The sequence below is a fragment of the Leptodactylus fuscus genome, chromosome 7, assembly GCF_031893055.1.
Source record: "Leptodactylus fuscus isolate aLepFus1 chromosome 7, aLepFus1.hap2, whole genome shotgun sequence".
Taxonomy (NCBI): Eukaryota; Metazoa; Chordata; class Amphibia; order Anura; family Leptodactylidae; genus Leptodactylus; species Leptodactylus fuscus.
Genome location: NC_134271.1, coordinates 135,917,935 through 135,940,366, shown reverse-complemented (window position 1 = coordinate 135,940,366; position 22,432 = coordinate 135,917,935). Strand labels below are relative to the sequence as shown.

Below are 22,432 nucleotides of genomic sequence, written 5' to 3'. Positions count from 1 at the left end.
CACACTGTTAATGTCTGATCCATGGACAAAGCCATGTCCTCCACAAGGTTTTCCGATGAAAGATCTGTATTGTAATATCAACTCCATTATTCCTTTTTAGACGTTTTTTTTTCTCCTTTCTTTTTGTTTCTCCTGTACTTCCGACAAACCTCATGCTTCATCACCAGCATCAATTGTAATGACCCAATGCCCGGTCAAAAATATTCATTCTGTTCCAGCTCATGTCAATACGGCACACGCTATCAAAAAAAATTTGATCGACCAAAAAATTGTGACGTAGCTAAACTGTGAGCCAACGTGTCTGCGACTTAACTCAACAAATCTCAAGTGTCTCTGCTCATTTTCAATCTTTTGTTTTTGTCCATGCAATAGCTCCACTATAAATTGGAAGGGCTTAAAGATGAACTCAGGAGGAGTAGAGGCTGCGAAACAAGAGTAACTATTACTGATCAAAGGAGCTGCTTCCATTCGCAAAAAAGATGCTTTGCGCTATGAGTTTGAGCTCCTTATTATATTTCGTGAAGATTCCTGACTTTCATTTTACTTCCTTAGCGCTGTCTTTCCACTAACATTTTTCTCTTATTAGCTTTTCTCTTGTGTCCTTTGGATATATGTTTTTTTCCACGCTAGTTCTTTACTAGTCTACCTGTTTATTTTTAGGACTCTTTTGTGTTGTTCTAGTTTCATTTCTCAGTTCTAAACTTGTTAATTTGAAGCACTTCTACTCACGTGTTCTCTGTACTCCATGTGTACCTGTCTGACCATGATGTCCATAGTTTGTAGGAGGTGTTACTTTGTAGGTCCAATCTTCTCATGAACTCTGCTCCACCATGAGTCATTGCCATCTCCTTCATCCGTCCTGATTTTCGGTTCAGGCTTTGTTTCTTGAATTCAAAAAGTTCTCTCGTTGAAGAAGAGGATGACCTTAAAAATAACAACTCCGAGAACCTTAAAAACCTTAAAATATCAACTCCGAGACCTTAAAAATATCAACTCCGAGAACGAGTAGTCTTGTAGAATGTCATCGATGTCCAAAAAGTTGGGAAGAAGTGATGAAGAAAGCCACCTTAGTATTGTGGCTCTATGTCCTTCTCGAGGAATAAAGACTATGGTTGTCCTTTTACATTGAACCTCGAAGCCATGACTTTTCTCCTGTTGGTTGTACGTATCACCATAACAGGACTCTTATCGGAACCTTATCTTAGGTTTCAACATATTGACGCGGCCATCTTAGGAGACATTTTCTGGTCACCAAATTTTTTTTAAAAAATCTGACTTAAAATTTAAAAAACAAATCCGAACCAAATCATGAGACATTCTGTCAATGAGATGTTATCTGTTCTGCTTTTCGAACATTGTCTCTCCAGGAAGGGCAGTCATACACCACCATTAGCTGCAACATTTCCGTCATATTTTGTCCCATTACAGCAAGTAGGCTGTGTTGCTTGGTAGATTTCAACCTGTTGTGTGGATGTACATTTTTTTTCAGTTTATGGGCTGGCTTCTGTATGGATATATAAAATTTTTTACCCATTAATGGAGAATGTCATAAGCTGTACCCCAATGGACTTGATCCATTAAGTCGTTGAATCTTCTAGTGATGATTTGGCCATTTTGTGGCAATGTAAGAGTTCTTATATGTTCTAGCTTTGACGTTCATTGCCCTTGGGTGCCGCTAACCTAAAATACAAAATTTTTATCTTAATTGGAGCTTGTTTGTAAATTTTGCGTACACACATACTGAAGACCTATAGACTAATAGGTGAAATGTGTTTTTTTTTACTGGAATATTGTTTACGTTACGTTAAAGTTAACCGATAGAACCGATCCTTGAAGAGTACTTCCAAGGAGCCTGCCCATGAATTGCCTTCCATGCTAGAAGGGTTGGAGCGCATTGTCGGACAATGTGTTACAAGTCACTATGGCATTAAAGGTGGACTATATATGTGTCTTGTGCTTACTCTTGTTACTGATGTTCTGTTTGCTCTCTTTACAGGTCCAATCCAGATGTAGCAGCAAGGAAAACATCCTCAGAGCCAGTAAGTACTTGTGATTATCCATACAGGTGGAATTTCTTTTTGAGAGGGTTCTTTAATAAAAACTAGAAGAAATGTACCATCAGGGCAGCCCCAAAGACTTCTAGGGTCCATGAAGATGGGTTTGTCCTTTCTTAAAGGGGATGGTGCTCTGTGGCAGCCCCTTAGAAGTGAATGCTATGCTGGCCACGTGTGCATTTGAGCAAAGTTTGGGCCTCAGTTATCCCATTTAGTGGCGGTCCAGCACAAGCCTTTACATTGACCCAACAATTTTAAGTTGTCATCTCCCCACATTCCCCCAAAATTATGCTGAGGGGAACATTGCAGTGACAGACAGGCTTCCCAGTAGAGCAGCACAAAGCCCAAAATCAAAATGGTGCAACTCCCACTGGTTCACTAGCAATGAACCAAAGTATCAAAAAGTAGAAACATGGGCAGCACACAACTGTTCAGTGAAAAAAGAGAACTTAACCCAAATGTGCCGTGTTTCAGTTCATGAGAACTTTTCTCAAGCAGTAGATAGTAGTGGTACTCTGTTATCAGTGATGTACCCCAAGGTTCAGTGCTGGGTCCTCTGGTATAAGTGGTGTACCCCAGGGGTCAGTGCTGGGTCCTCTGGTATAAGTGGTGTACCCCAGGGTTCAGTGCTGGTCCTCTGTTATAAGTGCTGTACCCCAGGGTTCAGTGCTGGGTCCTCTGGTATAAGTGGTGCACCCCAGGGGTCAGTGCTGGGTCCTCTGTTATAAGTGGTGTACCCCAGGGATCAGTGCTGGGTCCTCTGGTATAAGTGATATACCCCAGGGTTCAGTGCTTGGTCCTCTGTTATAAGTGGTGCACCCCAGGGTTCAGTGCTTGGTCCTCTGCTATAAGTGATATACCCCAGGGTTCAGTGGTGTGTTGTGCTGTACCCCAGGGTTCTGGTATAAGTGTTGTACCCCAGGGTTCAGTGCTGTGTCCTCTGTTATAAGTGGTGTACCCCAGGGTTCAGTGCTGTGTCCTTTGGTATAAGTGGTGTACCCCAGGGTTCAGTGCTAGGTCCTCTGCTATAAGTGATATACCCCAGGGTTCAGTACTGGGTCCTCTGGTAGAAGTGGTGTACCCCAGGGATCAGTGCCTGGTCCTCTGGTATAAGTGTTGTACCCCAGGGTTCAGTGCTGGTCCTCTGTTATAAGTGGTGCACCCCAGGGTTCAGTGCTGTGTCCTTTGGTATAAGTGGTGTACCCCAGGGTTCAGTGCTGTGTCCTCTGCTATAAGTGATGTGCTGTACCCCAGGGTTCTGGTATAAGTGATGTACCCCAGGGTTCAGTGCTTGGTCCTCTGGTATAAGTGGTGTACCCCAGGGGTCAGTTCTGGGTCCTCTAGTATAAGTGGTGCACCCCAGGATTCAGTGCTAGGTCCTCTGCTATAAGTGATATACCCCAAGGTTCAGTGCTGTATCCTCTGGTATAAGTGTTGTACCCCAGGGTTCAGTGCTGTGTCCTCTGTTATAAGTGGTGTACCCCAGGGTTCAGTGCTGTGTCCTTTGGTATAAGTGGTGTACCCCAGGGTTCAGTGCTAGGTCCTCTGCTATAAGTGATATACCCCAGGGTTCAGTACTGGGTCCTCTGGTAGAAGTGGTGTACCCCAGGGAACAGTGCTGGATCCTCTGGTATAAGTGGTGTACCCCAGGGTTCAGTGCTGGTCCTCTGTTATAAGTAGTGTATCCCAAGGTTCAGTGCTGTGTCCTCTGTTATAAGTGGTGTACCCCAGGGTTCAGTGCTGTGTCCTTTGGTATAAGTGGTGTACCCCAGGGTTCAGTACTGGGTCCTCTGGTATAAGTGGTGTACCCCAGGGGTCAGTGCCGGGTCCTCTGGTATAAGTGGTGTACCCCAGGGGTCAGTGCCGGGTCCTCTGGTATAAGTGGTGTACCCCAGGGGTCAGTGCCAGGTCCTCTGGTATAAGTGGTGAACCCCAGGGGTCAGTGCCGGGTCCTCTGGTATAAGTGGTGTACCCCAGGGGTCAGTGCCGGGTCCTCTGGTATAAGTGGTGAACCCCAGGGGTCAGTGCCGGGTCCTCTGGTATAAATGGTGTACCCCAGGGATTAGTGCTGAGTCCTCTGGTATAAGTGGTGTACCCCAGGGGTCAGTTCTGGGTCCTCTGGTATAAGTGCTGTACCCCAGGGATTAGTGCCGGGTCCTCTGGTATAAGTGGTGCACCCCAGGGGTCAGTGCCGGTTCCTCTGGTATAAGTGTTGTACCCCAGGGATCAGTGCTGGGTCCTCTGGTATAAGTGGTGAACCCCAGGGGTCAGTGCCGGGTCCTCTGGTATAAGTGGTGTACCCCAGGGATTAGTGCCGGGTCCTCTGGTATAAGTGGTGCACCCCAAGGGTCAGTGCCGGTTCCTTTGGCATAAGTGTTGTACCCCAGGGATCAGTGCCGGGTCCTCTGGTATAAGTGATATACCCCAGGGTTCAGTACTGAGTCCTCTGGTATAAGTGTTGTACCCCAGGGGTCAGTGCTGGGTCCTCTGGTATAAGTGGTGTACCCCAGGGGGTCAGTTCTGGGTCCTCTGGTATAAGTGGTGTACCCCAGGGGTCAGTGCTTCGTCCTGTGTTAATAGTGGTCCCTAATGACTTGACTAACCTCCTATAATGCTATAATGCAACTCGTTTTATTTTCTCCATTTGGCCGGTGTATAATGCCTAGAATAAAGGTGATGCTTCCCAATATGCTGGTCAGCAGGGGTGTAGGCAGATCAGCCGGGGTGTAGGCTGAATCAGTAGGGGCTCAGAAGTAAAGCAATAGTTCCTGTAGAATAACTGTATCTATTAACTGGTGTTCCTACAACTCTGTGGGATGTTCTCTACAAAGTCCATCTTAATGTGCTTGGCTTTTAGGTCACAGCGCCGTTGACATTACTAAGGTAGCAAGAAGACACCGCATGTCTCCGTTTCCTCTAACATCCATGGATAAAGCCTTCATTACAGTCCTGGAGATGACTCCAGTTCTAGGGACTGAAATAATAAATTACAGAGGTACCATGTCTTTTTCTCTATACCGTTTTGTGAAACAGCCATTAACTCTGTGGAGCAGACTGATGGGTTTGTCATAGCTATCTATATGCGCACGACTGGATCCAAGACACATGTACCGGGGGAAATAATCAGCCGTGTCCCATCTCTACATTTAGCAGCATTTATATTCATCTTTCCTTCTTTAGCCAGGCCCAAACCAACAGGTCTATATACACACAAGTTCCCACCATTCCCATTTTCTTTTGGTCCCCCCCCCCAGACAGTAATTGTGCCCCATTTTGTACCGCAACCCACAGAGTTTGTCTTTGATTATAAGTCAATTGCTACTTTTTTTTATTTTCCTATGAAAGGGTTAATTTTGTTCTTTTCTGACAGTGGAAGGCTGTGTCGTAAATCTTCACTTCAGCCAGGGCATCAGAGGCCAGGGGTAACACATTTAAGATGCCATCACAGGAAATGAGTAAGGAGATCAGAGAATTTTAGGGTGACCTGTGGGCCCCCTTGGCTTCTGTTGCATGGGCGCCTATACAGCATGGAGGAAAGAGAGGCCTGAGCTTGGCGTGACCGTGTATTAATACATTACAGAAATTTAGCATTTTTAGGGCCAATAAAAAAGGGTTATTCCCTTCTTAGATAATCCACGAAATGGACCAGGAACGTCTCTGGATCATGCACGTATCTCCACAACGAGGATCTACCATCTCACTTGTTGATGTGGCCACTATTGGTGGTAGAGGTGGTTCTCTCGATTAATGTCATTGGGGAGGACCGACATTGCAGAGAGAGTTGTGGGTCCCCCCATAAATGTGTAAGGGGGGCGTACATGTGCGTAGTAAAATACTGTGCTATGCCTAGTGCAGGGATAGGGGGGCCATGACAAATACACCAAAGAGCCCTTGTGCGAGGAGTGTCCCTTTCATGTAAACCAATCTATATTACTTGCACTCTTCCTCTAGATGGAATGGGCCGCGTTCTTGCCCAAGAAGTTTACGCAAAAGACAATTTACCACCGTTCCCTGCATCAGTGAAGGATGGATACGCAGTAAGAGGTAACGCTCGTGTTAGCAGAGTCAACATTGTCATTGTGAGCGATGAATCTTCTTACATATTAATGAGGAGTTATGTAAGACCGAACATCAAACGCCTTCCTGCTGCCGTTTTCATCTTCCTTGTCCTTTCCTTTCCATAGTCTTTCTTTCTTCTTACAGCTGCGGATGGCCCCGGAGATCGCTTCATCATTGGCGAGTCTCAAGCTGGTGAACAGGTGAGATATCTCCATGCATATTCATGTCTCTGTTTCCTTTGTCATAAGCTGGCCTGGTTTACAAGATGCCATGAAAGATGGATATAATGAGGCCAAGGTAAAGTAAGATTTAGATGGCAGTATAGGGATAGTGTCTTGAAGAAAGTGTCGTATCTACTGAAATCTGCAGTGGATGGGAGAAGATGGGGAACGCTGGTGCGGGACTGTCCTCTCTGACGCCATTGTTGGCCCATACTGGTTTATGGCTTGGGACAGAATCAGTAACGATACGTTCCTGTAGTGTTTGACCCAATCTTAAATCTTGTCTTTTGTTTTATTCCTTCAGCCAACTCAGACGGTGATGCCAGGGCAAGTGATGAGGGTAACAACCGGCGCGCCCATTCCTTGTGGCGCGGATGCAGTGGTACAAGTGGAGGACACTGAGCTGATCCGAGAGTCAGATGATGTAAGTAGCCACACTACTATTAGGATGAGTTCAGACACAGCAGAGTCTACACTAACCCTATCTACATTCAGTGCAGAAATAGAACCACATTACGGATTTTCATTGTAGAGATGCCACCGATTTTCACCACGCGTTTCACCTCTTCCGTATATTGTCCATCTACATTGATGCATATGATGGCGCCATCTAGATGGCTGACCGTAGTCCTAGCTGGTTGGGCTCCTCTACATACCTACTTACAATTACTTTTATTTTTACAGGGGACAGAGGAACTGGAAGTCCGTATATTAGTGCAAGCCCGCCCAGGGCAAGATATCAGGTGAGATGATTGGCTTTCTTAGAACTTTGCATTGTGTTATTCCTTCTGGAAATATGTAGAAAGTTATTGACCGGGTGTTAGTTACCTATTATATATGCCAAATTTCCTTTTCTAGACCTATTGGGCATGACATCAAAAGAGGGGAGTGTGTACTGGCCAAGGGCACACACATGGGACCCTCAGAAATTGGCCTGCTGGCAACGGTTGGAGTCACAGAAGTTGAAGTCCACAAGTTCCCAGTAGTTGCAGTTATGTCAACAGGAAATGAGGTTTGTGCGATATCACCTACATATATACTGTATCTATATACCTATGAGCCTGAATATTCGATGCGATTAACCCCTTGGTGCCCGGCCGCTTACACGCATTCCTATGGCGGCGTGGTATTCCATCGAATATTACTCGCTCATCTCTATAGATTACGTGTTGAGGTTGGTAAGTGTGAAATACGATGACCATTAGGAAGTGAAACACCTGAGCATCAGTGCTGTGAAGAGGGAAGATAGGTGCCATGTTCCCCCCCCATCCTTTATGTTGGTACAACCCAAATTTCCATAACTTATGTCTCCTCCAGCTCTTAAATCCTGAAGACGATCTTATGCCAGGGAAAATTCGTGACAGCAATCGCTCTACTCTTCTAGCAACAATTCAGGAACACGGCTACCCGACCATCAACTTGGGTATTGTGGGAGACAAGTAAGTTCAGCACAATTCAGGTTGACATTATGGTCACTCTTACTTGTATGATGATGGGATGGGATTTAGTAGTCATTTCTAGAGATTACTGACACGTTGCGGTTTCTTTACCTACAGCCCAGATGACTTATTAAATGCCTTAAATGAAGGTATCAGCCGTGCTGATGTTATCATCACTTCAGGAGGTGTATCCATGGGAGAGAAGGTAAGAAATGGGGCAATGGTCATAAGCCTCATGGGGTGTTTTGCAGTAGGGCACTGTAGGGCTATAGGTTGGACTTGATGGACTGATGTCTTCATCCAACCTTATGTACTATGTAACTGTGTAAGGAGCAAAGCATTACATATCAATGTATGACTTGTTGGCTCTTCAGGCTATGGTGAAGCTTTAGTTCCATTAAGTTTTATATACAGTTCATACATTATATAAGCCATACGATTGGTTGTTCTGCTGACAGACTAGTGGACAGATTATTTTATGAAACACAATCTATCCTCAGTCCCTACTTTTTGACTCTACTTAAGGAGAAACTTTCACCATCTCCCCCAACTCCAACCCCTTTGCATCCTTCAGTAGACACTGATTCTGGCCAACTTGTTATTTTTTCTCAGGCCCCCACCATTCCTGAGCAATCAGTGCTGTTAGGTTAAGTACCCATTATGCCATCTACTGTCAGGTGGGCAGTCCTTGACTATATCCCTTTAACATAGGACCCACCCATGATAGTATAGAGGCTCATTAGCCTATTGGCTCCTGAAACTAATACAACCAATTGCTCGGGAGCAGTAGGAGCTAGAGAAAAAATAATTCAAACTGTGTTGGAATCAGTGTTGAGGCCCCTATTGTGGGATGCAAAGAGGTAGAGGTGGTAAAGATCCTCTTTAATGTGAACCTGTCGTGTTAGAAAATTCAGTCAATTCTCCAGGCAGCATGTTATAGCATAGAGAAAACAATTTAAGGGAACCAAAAGGAGGTCAGATCTGCACATGGCACGTTATAGAGCAGGAAGAGCTGAGCAGATTGATATATAGTACTGTGGGAAAATATTCAAGATCAATGTGATTTTATTGCCCTAAACCTTGGCTCTCTCTGACCTTAAAATTCCAGTGGGCGGTCCTAATCAGGGAAGGCATTGAGTGAGACCGCCCACTGGACTCAGAAGCCCAGAACAAGCAGAAATTTAGACCAATAAAATACAAGTTCCCCACATAACTATATATCAATCTACTCAGCTCTTCCTGCTCTATAACATGCCATGTGCAGACCTGACCTCCTTTTGGTTCCCTTAAATTGTTTTCTCTATGCTATAACATGCTATAACATATAACAGTATTGGATACTGAAATATGGTTTTGTGATGTTTCCTTCTCGTCCAACAGGATTACCTTAAGCAGGTGCTGGATATTGATCTCCACGCACAAATCCACTTTGGTCGAGTATTTATGAAGCCAGGGTAAGGATGTGAAGAAGTCCAGACTATATTTTATATTATAGAGAACTGTATAGTAATAATAATACAGCTAATCTAATATTTTGCTATGCTATGAATGATATAACATAGAAAATTCAGCCCTTCCTGCTTCAGACTTCTCCACCTTTCAACGGGACATAAAAGGGTTGACTTTCGGCCATATTGGCTCTTGCTGGGCTTTAGTTTCTGTCGCCCAGTCACTTACTATCCTTCCACGCATAGCATTATCCACAGTGATGTACTGACTAGTCCTGACCACTAACCAGACAAGCTTTGTCTTCCAGCCTGCCTACCACCTTTGCCACCTTGGACATTGATGGTGTTAGAAAAATCATATTTGCACTCCCAGGTAAGGAACCCATTGGGCGTTACGATATTTGGCACCTTCACGCTCTGATCTTCTAGATCGGCGGAAGCAATCGTCAGTACGTTTAATACCGTACATGTAATTTTTAGGCTATGGAACCGTTCTCTTTCGCCCAGGGGAAAGATCAGCCCTCACTGATTATGTGAAAGATTTTATATCCATCTGATCAGACCGAGAAATCGTTTATGGGCAGGGGCACAACGTTTTTCACATTTACTAAAAAGACTTGTCAAGTTCATTTAGGGCTTGGGTCAAATAGTCAGAAATTATGGAGTCAGATTAGGAGAAATTTAAGATTCCCGTCAAATCAAAAATGAACCTTTTTTTAATCTTATATTACGAGATACCAATGAACCAATGGCCACATCCAAGCATTGTAAATTTGGAACAGATTGTATGAATTACAGTATGGGTGTGGGTCTGTCATGGCCGAGTTACTGGGCTTGGCTATCTCCGTCAGTCTCGAAGTGAGGAGGAACTGGGAGCTCAGAACTTCCATTCCGGTGATCATGAGGTTCTCAACATTGTCCCCCATCCCCAGGACTCACCTATGCTGTAGACTAGAGGTAGATGTCAATATTGGGACAACTATTTTAAGTTCTGGAATGACTCTTTATCTTCACAAGATGGCTTAAGTGACCCGTTTGGTCAACAACAGTGCACCACCATCATCGGGTGGACAACATTTGGGTATTGTCCATGGACTTCTGCTGTTTGTAGCAATTTCTGCTCTAATATAGAAATCATTGGCTTCATCAGAGGCCATTGGGGCAGATTTATTATTCCTTGTATGACAGTTTCCCGGCATACAAGGCATAAAAAGTTGCAAGTTTTGCACAAATGCAACTTGTTTTTTTTTACTTCTGCACCATCTTCACCACTTTCCTGAAATGGGCAGCATGGAAAGAGACTGAACAAAGTCAGATGTATCATCATTTATGCCAGCAATATCTGAATAAATCTTATGGCAAATGTTTGCCACCTATGATCTGGAGTACATTTTCCCTACAGCACATGGTACTCTGGAGGGTGCCCGTCATTTAAGTAGGCACACCCTTGGCCGGCGGCGGAGCTATGAAGACCCATATTAGTAACTCTAGTCTTTATAAATCCGCCCCATGGTTGTAATATTGGAGTTCACATGTCCACTTGTCTTTGGCCGCAACTGCGGTAGGCTGTAGACAGTGCTCATATAACTTTTGCCACTGTGTTCCACCATATTTGTTGGTTATCACGCCCTAGAGTAACGAAACTCAAAAATACCCACCCACCTTCTCTGAGAGATCAGGGGAAAATGTAGGCCGGGACTGTACAAACCTTTCTGGTTTGAAGGCCACATTGCCAGATTGTACCACTCCCAGGGGCTCCAGTGTAACTTACCCCATCCTCATTGGTGCAGTCTACAGTCATGTCTATGAGACGCTATTTAAGAAGCCAAGTAACAAGTTCAGAATAGGACAACCAATATGTTTTCAGTTCTTAATGTCCAGGGTTGGTTTAACTGGGTGGTCGATCATTGAGGGTCAAATAAGCAGCTGGCCACCCACCCGATATCAGTCTGTAATAGTTGTCTACTGCCTAAATTTCTCAGGACAGTCCTGGATTTCAACAACTCTAGAAAACTTGGGAATGTCTCAGACCAAAAAGGGGAGTGGCTTACAAATAACTGTTTCCAAAATTGGGAGGTCCTGGTGGTTTGGGGTGGTCCGGTATGGTCTTTATCATCCTAATGTAAATGTTGGTAAGCATGATGTATCTCTGATGCTACCAACATCAACCTAGTAAACCAATTCTTCTGTCTTCACATCTGTTTTGGTCTGTTCCTTTATTTTCCTTCATCATGGGGACAGAACAATGAAATTTATGGCAGTGCTGGATCCATTATATGGCTACCATGGGGCAAGAGGGGGTGGATTTTGGCGCCGAATCCTCCTCCAAAATCCGCCCCCTCATAACAGCAGTCTATGTAGACCGCTAGCTTTCTTTATTCCGTGAGCGATATGTTCCGCTCACGGAAAAAAGAAGCGATCTGCCTCGCGGCAGCGCCCTCCAGACTAGGCCCATTCATTTGGGCCTACTCCGGAGCGGGAAGGCGCATTTTGATCCTATTCTGACGCGGCTTCCCGTGTCAAAATCAGGACCAAAATACGCCATCCCCTGCCCCGCGTGAACGGGGCCTAAGGGACCTACTTGAGCTGAATTTATCAAAATGAACTATTAGTAAGACTGTTTGCCTTGGGCGATAGAAAGACTGTCTTAGTATTAGACATATTTGATACATAAGGCCCAATATATATTATTTTAGGCCCTAAATGGGATTTCATGATATCCGGATATTTCACTCCCTACATGTGAGGGAAGGCATTGGTTTTGTCACCTCGCTGTGGTCATGAAGGGGTTAGCTTGCCTTGGCCCTATTGATCAGAATGTGCCATACAGCTACAAGGTTAAAGGAAAGATCTATTTATACGTCTTGCAAAATCAAAGATGGATTATGGATTTAATGCCAGGAAGTGTTACATGTGATTTATCCTTTTTACGACCTGTCGGGTCCTGACTAATGGCGTTTACTTTCCATTCATTCTAGGCAACCCTGTGTCAGCAGTAGTTACCTGTAATCTTTTCGTCGTACCAGCACTAAGAAAGATGCAGGGAATCCTGGATCCAAGACCTACAATCATCAAAGCCAGGGTATATCCATGGATTACCTTGCTGTATTGTATAGAGCGCAGAAAATGCATCCGCCATTCCCCGCTGTTAATCGGAAAATACCATAGCACGACATACTATATGCTTGTCACATCTTAGTATCCCATGAAGCGGATGTATACACACACAAAGCATCTGCAGGCCATTAAATTAACATGGACGTGTCTCTATGGGAACCCATAAAATGGCTGCCTACTATGTAACTGACAGCTATTTGCCCATACGCCGTTATTGCCTCCGATTCACAAATCTAATTTTAATAGATTCCCAACCAGTGACAAAAATGTGCTGTCTGTCCGGGGGCCAAGCTGTGTTATACAACTGCGGGGATTGGCAATAACTCAGATCCCTTCAGTTTAAAGGGATCCTATCATTAAAACGCATTTTTTTGTCCCTAACACATATAAATAGCCTTAAGAAAGGCTATTCTTCTCCTACCTTTAGATGTTTTCATCTTCTTCAGGAACGGCCTCTTCACGCTGGGGGTCAAAATTCTTGGCATTGGGCAGAGCCAACTGCGCATGCCCGCGGCCACAAGAAAAATGGCTGCTTACACAGTAAGTAAGTGGCCATTTTCTTGTGGCCTGTGGGCAGGCGCAGTCGGCTCTACCCAAGGCCTAGAAGTTTGACCCCCAGCGCATAAAGAAGACGCGTGAAGAGGACGTTCCTGAAGAAGATGGAGGCGGCGCTGGGGAATTCTCTTGCAGCATTGGGGACGCCCCCAGTGCTGTTTGAGCGTACTAAACACTAAAATAAAAAAGGTAAAAAATGAAATAAAATGATCCGTATTTGGTATTGTCGTATTTGTGTGTGCCGGTGGAATGAAATTAAAGTGAAATACTACAGGAAAAAAAAAATAGGTCACTATGGCTGACTTTAGGAGAACACTTTCTTCTCTATATTGCAGTTATCTTGTGATGTAAAGTTGGATCCTCGCCCAGAGTACCATCGCTGCATACTTACATGGCATCACCAAGAGCCACTGCCTTGGGCACAAAGTACAGGTCAGTACTGATCACGTATAAGCCGACATGTCTACGAGCTATTCCTGTAATATCACTGGCATCGACCTGATAATATGTCACTCGCTATAAATATTACATCAGTTTCACACAATCCGGTAGTGAGCAATCCTATAATATCTACAAATGGTTCATCCAATATATGCCACAGTTGTGTCTTGGGGCCTATTGTCGTAGATAAATTCAGGAGACCCCAAGGGGCAGAATAACGATTCAAATGGAAATGTAGTGGACCCATTGACTATGAGAATTCAATATTGAATATATATGTGTATATAGTGTATATATATATACAATAGAATATTGAATATGTGATAATTGATTTATAAGTCAATTGACATCAATCATATCTTTAAATAACTTCATTGTGAACTGTGCCTTAGAGAACCAGGTTTTAGGACATGTTCCTATAAACAGGTAAGTACTGCAATAAACCACAAATAGGCATGGTGTATAATGTGACTTAAAAGGGAACCCCGGAATGAAATGGAAGTCTGGTGGCTCCCTTCTTCTGTTTCCAAAATAATTTCCAAAAAAAGTTTCCCAAAAACATTTGCATTGACTGTTTGGACATTGATCAGTCCATCAGTTATGTAGTTAACCACTAGGGGCGCTACCACTTACATCCAATCAATCGAAGGGCCCACTGATCTCATTCTATTCACAGCGCACCTTACGTTGTTTTCATTATTGCATAAGTTACAAGGAAATAGCTGCCACATCTTCATAAAATACTTCCTTCAGATCTTGAAGAAGTTTTGGACAGTTGTGGGCCAAATGTTCATCCTTAGATCAGCCAAGAGAGGAGTCTTCTAGAGAAAGATGAAACTTTCGTGCACTGGCATATCTCCCTTGTGAACAAAGGACTGGACATGTTTAAACGGATTTATCCTTTGATAGTTGCCACTCCACTGATTCTAGCACACTTGGAATTTTGTTCTGTAGCCCCCTCCATTCCTGAGCATCTTAGTGGGTGGTATCAAGCAGGAATCTGACTCAGCTTTGACGTGGTCTACCTCTGATTGAAGCTCTGAGTCATGCCTCCTTGCCTGGTACTGTCTGATACCATCCACTTAACATTAGAGAATCTAGTTGTCATATCCAGCATCAGAACTAACTGCAGTAATTTCTCAGGAATGGCGGTGCTAGAGAAAAAAAATTCCAACTGTGCTGGAATTAGTGGAGGGGCACCTATTAGAGGTTGCAAAGAATTGGAGTTGGTGGAGTTGGTGAATGGTCCTCTTTAAAGAGAACCTTTCATGTTCTCGTGCATACGTGGTTGTATATACCCCACCACCACCACCATGGCCCTGTACTGTCAGAGGGGTGTTCTTTACCACCCAGCGATGTCGCTAAGCTGTGAGGGACGCCCCCTAAGTACAAGTCTATGGACAAGTACTACCAGAGGGTGCGTTCCTCAAAGAGAAGCAGTGATGCTAGCTCGTGAAGAACGCCCTTCTGACAGTGGGAAGATATAGGTGCCGAACTTAACAGTACCGATATCTCCAACCCTGGGGCACATACTGGGAAAGCTGACAGTGCACTGAATTCATCGGTATATAACACCTCATTTGCATGGGGACATGAAAGGTCCTCTTTAAACCCAACGTAGCCAATCATTCCTTGACCCCCCAGACACCATGACACGTACGAACCTAGGAAATGATCTCCGATTCATTGTCCTCTCGTCTATGATGTCTCCCCACAGGTAATCAGATGAGCAGTCGCCTGATGAGTATGCGTTCCTCACAGCCCAGCAGTGATGGTAGCCTGTGAGGAACGTCCTTGTGACAGTGGGGAGATATTGGTGCCGAAATTAACGGCACCGATATCACCAACCCTGGGGCACATACCAGGAAAGCTGACCATGCACTGAATTCATCGGTACATAAAACCTCATTTGCATGGGGACATGAAAGGTCCTCTTTAAACCCAACGTAGCCAACCATTCTTTGACCCACCAGACACCATGACACGTACGAATGCTCTCCGATTCATTGTCCTCTCGTCTCTGACGTCTCCCCACAGGTAATCAGATGAGCAGTCGCCTGATGAGTATGCGCAGTGCCAACGGACTGTTGATGCTACCTCCAAAGACAGAGCAGTATGTGGAACTTCACAAGGGAGAGGTGGTGGACGTCATGGTCATCGGACGGCTATGATGACAAACGCAAGAGAGAAGCATTGATGCATGTCCACATATCATTGACTGTATCCTGTAATATGCAACGGCACAGCTAGTTTTTATGATTTGGATAAAGTTGATCAGTGTAGTCAACATCTTGAACTTAAAATTTCAAAAAAAAACAAAAAAAAACTGACTTTGAGGAGAAAAAAAAACTGAAAAAAAAAATCTTTTTTTTTTTTCCAAAAAAAAAAAATTATATAAAGAAAAAAAAAAAACTCTTATAAAACCTTATTCTGATTATATCAAGGCAACTTTTCCTTCATTGCAATTGCTTTGTGTGTTAAAAATGCTAGGTCTAATAGCAGTAGCTTTTAGTAGACAGCAGTAGATGCCTGCGAAAGTTGTGTTTCTCTCATCCTTAAAGTACAAATACTTAAGCTCTTAACCAAGGCTGTCTGCTTACTTTATACTAGCTTAGATGACACTGCTGTTTCCCTTATCAGTATGCTTCATAACCGCTTCACAAGAGAGCTCTGCTTGTTCTTTATCTTGTATAACGTGTTGATGTGCACAGTGCCAAAAGCAAAGTGGTTGCGTCCGGATCAAGACTCCCGTCTTCTTATAACAAAGGAGGAGAGACGTCCTGGGCAATCACTCCGCTCAGTACTATTGGGCAGTAACTGAATACCTTTTCTTTGAAACAAAAAAAAAAAAAAATACAAAAAAAAAACACAAAAAAAAATTGCTTCCTTAAGTGCTGACAGCCTTTTTAACCAATACATTTAAAAAAAAAAAAATGTACAGAAAAAAAAAAAATCAAAAACTGATCTTGTACAGATTACAGTGTACCAGCATTCATGTGGAGAAAAAAAAAAAAGAAGCAAAGAAAATACTGAAGAACTCTGTACCATAACATTTTCTGTAATGATATTGAAACAAGATGAATTAAATCCTTGACCATTATTTAAAAAAAAAAAAATAATAATAAAATCTGTTCTTCTTTTGTCTTATGGTTCGTGAATTTAAACAAAAAAAAAAAAATTTGTAGAGCACTGCTATCGAGGTTTGAACCAATGCTGAAACTGGGAGATTTTTTTTTAAAGGATTCTATCATTAGAATCCCGTTTTAAGCTAAACCCACGTTTGAGTAGCCTTAAGAAAGGATATTCTTCCCCTACCTTTAGATGTCTTCTCCACGCCACCTTAGATATCCTGGATTTCATCCATAGGCTAATGAGTTTTCTCGCAGCATTGGGGGCGGTCCCAAGTGCTGCGAGAAAACTATCCAGCACCCCCTTCTTCTTGGTCTCCGCCTCCACCTCTTCTTCCTTCACGTTTTTTTCAAAAAGCGCAGACTGCACATGTCCGTCGCCATTTTCCTGTGGATAAACAGGAAAGAAGAGGCGGAGGCGACAAAAAAGAAGAAGATAGATTTTCTCACAACACTGCTGTTTGAGCACTGGGGACTGCCCCCAGTGCTGTGAGAAAACTAATTAGCATATGGATGAAAACCGGGATATCTAAGGAACAATGGTGCGGAGAAGACATCTAAAGGTAGGGGAGGATTAACCTTTCTTAAGGCTACTCCAACGTGGGGTTTAGTTTAAAACGGGATTCTAACGGTACAATCCCTTTAAATTAATTATGATTTTATTATTTTAAAGGGAGTCTGTCAGCAAGAAGATTTGTATAAGACTAGCAACAGAACCTTGAGGCAGCTTCTACATTCTACACTTTCCAAAGATGCCCTGATTATTCTGCATTGCAGATCCATTCTTGAAAATCAGGATTTTTGTTCTTATGCACATTTAGCTGAAAAAAGGCTTTAGGGACATTTCTTCTCCTGCCGAGGCTTCACACTCTGCTCTAGATAACCGGGCCTAACTGCAGACCAAAGCAATGCACAATAAGAAAGGCATCTTTGGAAAGTGCAGAAGCGGTTCTACAAGGTGTTGTCAGTTTCAGTTTGATACCGATTTTGCTCTTGACAGACTCCCTTAATGAAAAAATGGTAAATCAAAAATTTATAAAGCGCTGTGGTTTGGGTTTGAACCAATGTTGCGTTTGAGATATATTTTTTTATATTATTATTTATTTTTTTATGAAAAAAATAGCACCGTAGAAAATAGAAAAGCAACGCTCTGTAGGTTTGAATCAACGATGGAGCAATTGGAGATTTATTTCCTTTACATTATTATGGTTATTATTTGAATTTTTATAAAAGAAAAAAAAAAAACTACTGCAGGAAATTGTAAAGATTTTCTCTTTAGATTTGAACCAATGCTGCAGCAATTCAATTTTTTTCTTTACTTTGCTTTATTATGATTTTTATTATTGTATTTGTTTATGGAAAAAAAAAAACTACCACAGAAAATTCTAAAGCGCAGCTCCTTTGGTTTGAACCAGTTCTGCCGTAGTTGGAGATTTATTTCTTCTCATATGATTTTTTTTTTTTTTTTTATAAAACAAATAGTACTTCAGAATTATACTGTAAACACTGTTCCTTAGGTTTGATCCCTTGGTGTATATAGGTGAGGTTTTTTGTTACTTTATTATAATTTAATATAAGTAAATTAAAATATAAACTAAATAATTTATAATATAAATAAAAAAATTAAAAAAAATTAAAAATAGTACTGCAAAAATGTATAAACCACCGCTATTTAGGTGTGAGCCATTGCTGAAATTGGGAGATTTTTTTTCTTTACAATAACATGATTCTTATTGTTGTTTTATTTCTTTATTATTTTTTTTAATGAAAAAATAGAAAATTTTAAAGCTCTTGAAAACCAGTGTTGCAATCGGGAGGCTTTTTTCTTCATATACACTACCGTTCAAAAGTTTAGGGTCACTTAGAAATTTCCTTATTTTTTGAAAGGAAAACACAGTTTTTTTCAATGAAGATAACATTAAATGAATCAGAAATACACTCTATACATTGTTAATGTGGTAAATGACTATTCTAGCTGCAAACGTCTGGTCTTTAAAGGGATTCTACCATTAAAAACCTTTTTTCTGTGGATAACACGTCAGAACAGCCTTTAGAAAGGCTATTCGTCTGTTACCTTTAGATGGGATGTCCGCCGCGCCGTTCCTTAGAAATACCGTTTTTACCGGTATGTAAATTAGTTCTCTGGCAGCGATGGGGGCGGGCCCCAGTGCTGAAAATGCGATGGGGGGCATCCCCACCGCTGCCTGAGAACAGGATCCTGCGCCGCCTCTATCTTCTGCTGGATCCTCCCCTTCTTTCTTCGGCGGCATCACCTCTGTCGGCTCTGACACTAGTAGAGCCGACTGCGCATGCGCGCAATTGCGGCCTCGGAACTATGGCCGCACATGCGCAGTCAGCTCTACTAGTGTCCCACTGGCAAGAGCCAACTGCGTAGGCGTCCGATGTGACGCCAAAAAAAGACGAAGAAGGAAGGGGAGGATCCAGCAGAAGATAGAGGCATTGCTGGAGCCAGTTTTCGAGCAGCAGTGGGGACGCCCCCATCGCATTTGCAGCGCTGGGGGGACGCCCCCATCGCTGCGAGAGAACTAATTAGCATACCAGTAAAAAACGGTATTTCTAATGAACGGCGCGGCGGAGATCACTTCTAAAGGTAGGAGACGAATAGCCTTTCTAAAGGCTATTCCGACGTGTTATCTAGAAAAAAAATAATTTAATGGTAGAATCCCTTTAATGCAATATCTACATAGGTGTATATTTGCCCATTTCCAGTAACCAACACTCCAGTGTTCTAATGGTACACTATGTTTGCTAACTGTGTAAGAAGGCCAATGGATGTTTAGAAAACCCTTGTGCAAGTCTGTTAGCACAGCTGAAAACAGTTTTGCTGGTTAGAGAACCTATGAAACGGACCTTCCTTTGAGCTAGTTGAGAATCTGGAGCATTACATTTATTGGTTCAATTAAACCCTCAAAATGGCCAGCAAAAGAGAACATTCATGTGAAACTCGACAGTCTATTCTTGTTCTTAGAAATGAAGGCTATTCCATGAGAGAAATTGCCAAGAAATAGAAGATTTCCTATAACGATGTGTACTACTCCCTTCAGAGGACAGAACAAACAGGCCCTAACCAGAGTAGGAATAGAAGTGGGAGGCCGCGCTGAGCAACAAGACAAGTACATTAGAGTCTCTAGTCTGAGAAATCGACACCTCACAGGTCCTCAACTGGCAGCTTCATTAAATAGTACCCGCAAAACGCCAGTTTTGAAGAAGCGATTCCGGGATGCCGGCCTTCAGGGCAGAGTGGCAAAGAAAAAGCTACATCTGAGACTGGCTAGTAAAAGGAAAAGATTAATATGGGCAAAAGAACTCAGACATTGGATAGAGGAAGATTGGAAAAAAGTTTTATGGACAGACTAATAGACGTTTGAGGTGTTTGGATCACACAGAAGAACAACTGAAAAGATGCCGGAACAGCCTGATGCCATCTGTCAAGCATGGTGGAGGTAATGTGATGGTCTGGGGTTGCCTTGGTGCTGGTAAAGTGGGAGCTTTGTACAAGGTAAAAAGGATTTTGAATAAGGAAGACTATCACTCCATTTTGCAACGCCATACCCTGTAGACAGCGTTTGATTGGAGCCAATTTCATCCTATAACAGGACAATGACCCAAAGCCACCTCCAAATTATACAAGAACTATTTCGGGAAGAACCCACAGCTGGTATTCTATTTGTAATGGAGGGGCCGGCGGCGTCACCAGATCTCGACCCCATTGTGCTGTTGTGGGAGAAGCTTGACCGTATTGTACGCAAAAAGTGCCCATCAAGCCAATTCAACTAATGGGAGAAGGTTCTAGAAGCATGGGGTGACATTACTCCAGATGACCTCAGCAAATTAACAGTTAGAATGCCAAAGGTCTGCAATTGTTGTAAATGGAGCATTCTGTGAGGAAAGCAAAGTTGAAGAAAAAAATTATCATTTCACAAAAATCATTATTTCTAGCCTTGTCAATGTCTTGACTATATCTTCTATTCATTTTGCAACTCATTTGATAAATAAAAGTGTGAGTTTTTATGGAAAACACAAAATTGTCCGGGGTGACCCTAAACTTTTGAATGGTAGTGTGTATTTGTTTCTTTTTAATGAAAAAATTGTGCTACAAAAATTGTAACTGCCCTTTTGGTTTGATCTAGTCCTGCATTTAGGCGGTTTTATTTTACTTTATTATCATTATTATTATATCTTTTATTTAAAAAATTTAGTAAAGCAGAAAATTAGAAAGCCCTGCTCTTTCAGCATGAAGATTTTTTTGTTGTTGCTGTTTTAGTCGTAGTATTTTTGGCACTTCCAGGTAAGTACTTTATAGCAAGCAAGGTTTCACGTACTAGTGAAAGTAAAGTCTGTTCAATTTATTGATGTGAAACTTACAAGTGACACGTCCTACATCTTAAAGGGATTCTACCATTAAAACCTCTTTTTTTGTGGATAAGACGTCGGAATAGTCTTTAGAAAGGTTATTCGTCTCTTACCTTTAGACGTGATTCCGCCGCGCCGTTCCTTAGAAATACCCTTTTTTACCGGTATGCAAATGAGTTCTCCCGCAGCGATGGGGGCGGGCCCCAGCACTCAAACAGCGATGAGGGCGTCCCCACCGCTGCCAGAGAAGTGTCTCCAAGTGCCGCCTCCTCCTTCTTCCGCCACGTCATGTTTAAAGTCTTCTTCCAGCGCGGGCTCGTAACCTAGCTGAGCAGACTGCGCAGGCGCACAGGCCATGGGAAAATGGCCGCTATCAATACTGTGCAAGCGGCCATTTTCCCGTGACCTGTGCGCCTGCGCAGTCTGCTCTGCTAGAAGTTACGAGCCTGCGCTGGAAGAAGACTTTGAACATGACGCCGCGGACGAAGAAGGAGGCGGTGCTTGGAGACCCTTCTCTGGCAGTGGTGGGGATGCCCTCATCGCTGTTTGAGTGCTGGGGCGTGCCCCTATCGCTACCAGAGAACTCATTTGTATACTGGTAAAAAACAGTATTTCTGAGGAACGGTGCGGCGGAGATCACGTCTAAAGGTAAGAGACGAATAGCCTTTCTAAAGGCTATTCCGACGTCTTATCTACAAAAAAAAAAGTTTTAATGGTAGAATCCCTTTAAGGATATATGAATAAAAAAGAAACAACATAGGGCATGTGACGGTATACTGTTATACTGTTTTTGACCAATAGATAAACAAAACTTTATGTGGCAGATACGGGTTTTTTTTTTCATATTTCAGATGGATATGACCTTGATCATCACACTTACTAAGCCAATGTATACCCATGTCATTAGGGTTATACATACCTATGAAATATTTTGTGGGTTCGATGTTTTCAGCGGCCTATGCTAATTTCAGGATTGCAGAAAAGTATCCTGAGCTATGCCTTTAAGTCATACGTTTGACAGACATCTCACTCACTATTGTGCTGTATATCTGGGGTGGGGGTGGTGGGGTTTACTGTTTCTCCATCTGGACTCGCAAACTGATGTAAGAATCTTACAAGCAATGCCAACTGGAAGAAGGTATCCAAATCTGCTCTCCCGGTAAGGAAGAATACAGTCTTTTTAGTACCACCTTTAGGTATCTACCTTATAAGTCAATGTTCGACCCATCGAAGAGCCCTCACAGATGACTCCGAATATCAGCCAAAACAACATGTCTTCCAAAAGGGGAAGAAACCTATGGGGGATGGATATGTCTTTCTTCGAGGAAGTCAATGGACAAGAGGGTACAAGGATATTGTGAAGAGAACCTAAGACACGAAAAAAAAGATACAAGATCACATCGAGAATCAATCTAATTTTTCATGATCAAAGTGCATCCAAAATAATACAATTATATATATATATATATATATATATATATATATATATATATATATATATATAGCGGCCCGGATCTCTCCTTTTGCATGCTATGAACCATTCAGGGCTCTGTTTCTCATAACATTTCCAAATGGGGAGAAGAAGGGTCCAAGGTA

General features: G+C 42.8%; 1 protein-coding gene across 19 annotated transcripts in view; it reads left to right on the top strand.

Moving 5' to 3' along the window:
- GPHN (gephyrin) overlaps positions 1-16,461 on the top strand; it is a 245,520-nt gene extending 229,059 nt beyond the window's left edge. For 11 of the 19 annotated variants that reach the window (XM_075283130.1, XM_075283142.1, XM_075283140.1 and 8 more), the window contains 15 exons: positions 373-435; positions 1,997-2,039; positions 4,912-5,049; positions 6,006-6,098; positions 6,258-6,313; positions 6,639-6,758; positions 7,019-7,077; positions 7,193-7,346; positions 7,652-7,773; positions 7,891-7,978; positions 9,154-9,227; positions 9,530-9,594; positions 12,200-12,303; positions 13,229-13,325; positions 15,372-16,461. In XM_075283130.1, coding sequence (XP_075139231.1) covers positions 373-435; positions 1,997-2,039; positions 4,912-5,049; positions 6,006-6,098; positions 6,258-6,313; positions 6,639-6,758; positions 7,019-7,077; positions 7,193-7,346; positions 7,652-7,773; positions 7,891-7,978; positions 9,154-9,227; positions 9,530-9,594; positions 12,200-12,303; positions 13,229-13,325; positions 15,372-15,505 — 1,410 coding nt within the window. In that variant the 3' untranslated portion in view covers positions 15,506-16,461. The remainder of the gene's footprint in view (positions 1-372; positions 436-1,996; positions 2,040-4,911; positions 5,050-6,005; positions 6,099-6,257; positions 6,314-6,638; positions 6,759-7,018; positions 7,078-7,192; positions 7,347-7,651; positions 7,774-7,890; positions 7,979-9,153; positions 9,228-9,529; positions 9,595-12,199; positions 12,304-13,228; positions 13,326-15,371) is intronic. The other 8 variants (XM_075283143.1, XM_075283144.1, XM_075283141.1 and 5 more) reach the window with 1 other exon arrangement.
- The last annotated feature ends 5,971 nt before the right edge of the window (positions 16,462-22,432 follow it).